This window comes from Lagopus leucura, unplaced genomic scaffold (genome assembly GCF_019238085.1).
Source record: "Lagopus leucura isolate 7727_CA_CO unplaced genomic scaffold, USGS_WTPT01 Super-Scaffold_100001, whole genome shotgun sequence".
NCBI lineage: Eukaryota > Metazoa > Chordata > Aves > Galliformes > Phasianidae > Lagopus > Lagopus leucura.
Genome location: NW_024962262.1, coordinates 102131512 through 102135558, shown reverse-complemented (window position 1 = coordinate 102135558; position 4047 = coordinate 102131512). Strand labels below are relative to the sequence as shown.

Sequence of the window (4047 nt, the reverse complement as noted above, 5' to 3'; positions counted from 1 at the left end):
AAAGAAAAGAAAAGAAAAGAAAAGAAAAGAAAAGAAAAGAAAAGAAAAGAAAAGAAAAGAAAAGAAAAGAAAAGAAAAGAAAAGAAAAGAAAAGAAGCTTATTATCTGAATTGTCTTTAATACTGACCAACATTTTTAAGGACTCAGTACTTTGGAGCATTTCCTCAGAAACTATCTTTACAAACCAATTCAATGAAAAAATGAAAGACGGGGAAGAAAGTGTCTTTATCTCACTGTAAACCTTGTGAAGCACTGAAACATGATTATACTAAAGATATAACTAACCAAACCACAGATAGTTATTATTTAAATTCGTAGTGAAATCAGCTTTATGAATTAGATTAGCAGTGAAGTGTAGAAAGCTGTTGACAGGAAACTATATGCTGTATCTATTTTTATTAATTCCAAGCTTAACCTATTTTCTGTATTTTTAAGGATATTCTTTTCATGACTGACCTCAGTAAACCCAACAGAACTCAAGATTCTGTAAACGAAATTAACTTAGAAAAGACAAATGAACTCTACTCATTTCTGGCAGTTTGATGAATTGATTCTATTTTTCATAGACTTTTGATAAGGTCATTGTCAGACAACATACACTATCTAATGACAATTATGCACAATATCCTAAACACTGCTATTGCAGTCTGCAGAATTTTCCTCCACAAGAGAAGTGTTTGTTATTCTTGACCCACTCTTGCACTCAGTTTCCTAGTTCACTAGCTGACTCCAGCTCCCCAGCAACCTTTTTGCCCTGGTTTGTAGATGGGCTTGTCTGTCTGGATGAAGAGAGTGTTATGCACATTCTCAATCGCCACTGATCTTCTCTCAGTTATGTTGACTGTGTTGCCTTTGGCAGAGAAGGATATGAATGCCAGGGGATCAGAAGTAGCAGGAGGAACCTGGAGAGAAACAAAACCCCAGAAAAAAAGTGGTAAATGAGGCATGCTGAGGTACCCTGCTGCTCCAGGTTCTTTAGTTGACTGTCAAATGAATCATTAACAGCTTCTGCAAAGTCATGGGAAAACTCACATTTGCCAGTGACAGAGCATTTGGGAATCTATGCTCTGGAAATCCTTTAATCTGTCATCAGGCAACAAGATTTTAAACTATGTTCTGTCCTAAGCATTTCATCATCTCCTGTAGCTACCTGCCTACAGGGAAGATTCCCAGCCCTATTCGAGAAGACTTAATCTTGGCTATTTTTTTGTCATACCTGTTCTGATTTTGCAGAGTCACAGAAAAGGCATGCACCTGGGACAGCAATCGAAAGTACTTTTCTATTTGTGAATGAAGATGGAAAGCCATTTTCCAGCACCCTCATATAGACCACATGGCTTTCTTTTTCCTCTCTCTATTGGCAGCTTTTTCATTAAGTTATCTTTTTTATGTCATATTCCAGGACTGCTCTGTACATTCTTTCCATCATTGACAAAGACAGTGGCACTCAGAAATATTTCCAGCCTCTACATCCTCTGCAGTGTTCTCAAAAAAAAAAAAAAAAAAAAAAAAAAAAAAAAAAAAAAAAAAAAAAAAGAAAATACCTTGAAGTTGCAGCACGTGAAATAATCATTTTTTGTCACAAAATCCTCGAAGAGAGTTGTCTGTATATTGCTGTATTCCAGAACAACACTCAAAGACAGAGGCTCACGGAGACTCTGAAACTGCACACAAGCAGTCTGTGGAGAGTTGCTCCGCACCACGGTTGGCACCAGCAGCACATATTGACTGCAAGAAGATGAGAACAGATCAGTCACGGAGGAAGGTGAGGGCAGACAAGAGAGGAAACTATCATAGAAATATTATACATGTGAAAGAAGATGTGGGACTTAGGCCAAGACTCGCTCAAACCACTGGGAGGATTTCCATTTATTTCAATTAATTTTGGATAATATTCCAAGTACAAATGATGACACATTTCTGTTCCTCATTGCTCTTTGTAAGCTGAAGGACTGGCATCATTTTATGCAGTCTCTTATCCAGCATGATATTGCATCTTTTCATTCCAGGTATCTAGACATTTCCGGTTAAAATTATGTCTTAAAAGGCATAAATGTACTTATCTTCTGACAACTTGTGTGTATACTTAACCCTCTGGAACCTCCCATAAAAAAGAGTGACATTTTTTTTTTAAATCATTGGCAAAAATGCTAGTTAATTGTTGCAGTAATTTTTAAGTTCTTTTTCTCTGGATAACTCTCCCTCCAGATAAGAATGAAAATATCATAAGGCAGTCAGCATAATGCAGAATGCAGGATATTCCAGGAAATTTTCCATATTCAATCTAACCTGCACGCTCTATTGCTTTTCTGTTTTTCTCTTTGCTTTTTTCTTCCATTAGATATTTTTAGATATGATGACCTCTATAATTAGTGCAGCCTTTGTTCTCCAAACTCTTCCTCTGAAAAAAACATTTCTAGATATTTGCTATATTTGACTAAGTTTCTGTTGCTGGCTTACTGTTCTCTGATGTCCAAACTAGTCTTTCCAAATAATGTATGACAGAATTGATGAGTTTGGTGTACATGAATCACACAAAATTTTCTGGGTCATACGATGCCTTCCCTTTTTCCCTTCCTACCTTTGCTTATTAATATTATACTTACTGTTATTTTCACTTGCCTAAGTTAGACTGTATGATATGCAAACACCAGAAGTAAGTTTAATGAAACCAAGAGTGTATCTGAGAAAGCAGAACCATCTGACTTTCACAGTGTTTCCTTTCAGCACTTTTGAGAAGGGGACTTAAGCTTTCAAGTTGGTGTATTTTTGAAAACTGCGACTGAAATTTTCAGTTTTCATAAAGCCATCCACACTGACAGTGCTTTATAAGCATCCACAGCACAGCAGGTGTAACAATAACATTAAGAATAACAGTAACAGATTTACAGTTCAGCATAGCTCCCTGCTACCAGCCATTATTTGTCTCGAGGACCTCCTCATATGCCATCCTCTCTATGTATTTCCAGTGCATTCCAAACCTGATCATCACTTGCTAACCTAGCCTTGAATCTCCTCCCAGTCTTACCCATGCACTTCAGATTTAATCTACTCCAGTTCCAGGTTTCTGTCACTCAGATTTTGCAGAGGCTTTGTAATGGAGATCATCATTTCAAATCACGCTTCAATATTAGGTATTTTCATTTCAAACGCATTTCAAAATCAGCACATTACAGAGCAATGTCCCAGAATAAATTAACTGAAGTGAAACAAACTTATCTATTATGTCATAAAAGCACAAGGTATATTCTCTTACAGTTCAGAAGACACTGCGACAATCCAGCTCAAGGTCACAACACTCAGAAGAATCCTTGACCACATCTCTGTCCTTGAAGAAGAGAGTTTTATATCAAATGGACAGACTTTCCTCTGGCTTTTAAACTGTCCTGAAATGACGCTCCTCCTCCACAGCTTCCGTCACGTTCTAACAAAAGATAATACATAAAATTTGCATAGGTTCATCTTCCTCTCTCCCGCCTATTCTCACATTCTCAAACAGCTTAGGTGAACTCTCATACTTCAGATAGATTTCAGAGCTAGTCAAACCGGTTCCTGTCCATTTGTTTTACTGATGCTTACCTCTCTGATTATCATGTCATTGTCTGAAGTTTGCTTAATGCTTCAGCATGTTAGTTCTTAATATTGCTAAAGTATTTCCTTGTATTGTGAAGATCTTACCTAGAAATATCTTACCGAACAGGAGTAACCGTAACAGTGCGATTGTATGCCTGCACTGGGATCTGGGTAGTAATAATACAGAATTAGACTGCATCTGCATTCAGTATGGTCCAGAAGAAAACTCCTAAACCTAATCTGGTTTTGTTACTGAACACAGTATCATTCAGCAAGGAATGGTGTTTGCTAGTTGTCTACCATTCTGTGGTAGGACAAGTATACCTGTAGGAAAAGGACTCTTACAAATTTATTTTGTTTGTTCGCTCATGTGTTTGTCAGTCACCTTTTCCCTCCAGCTTTGCAGTTTCTATTAAATAACTTTTAAGTCTTTTGGTGAAGTTTAAGTAAATATGACTGAGAAAGAATAATGAA

At 36.9% G+C, this 4047-nt stretch overlaps 1 protein-coding gene across 1 annotated transcript in view; it reads right to left on the bottom strand.

The window, feature by feature from the left end:
• Positions 1 to 3326, bottom strand: part of LOC122178229 (ovostatin-like) — a 95077-nt gene extending 91751 nt beyond the window's left edge. Inside the window, 3 exon segments of the mRNA XM_042868285.1 lie at positions 746 to 902; positions 1545 to 1728; positions 3257 to 3326. Of these exon segments, the coding sequence (XP_042724219.1) occupies positions 746 to 902; positions 1545 to 1728; positions 3257 to 3321 (406 nt within the window). The 5' untranslated portion in view covers positions 3322 to 3326.
• Between the last annotated feature and the right edge of the window lie 721 nt (positions 3327 to 4047).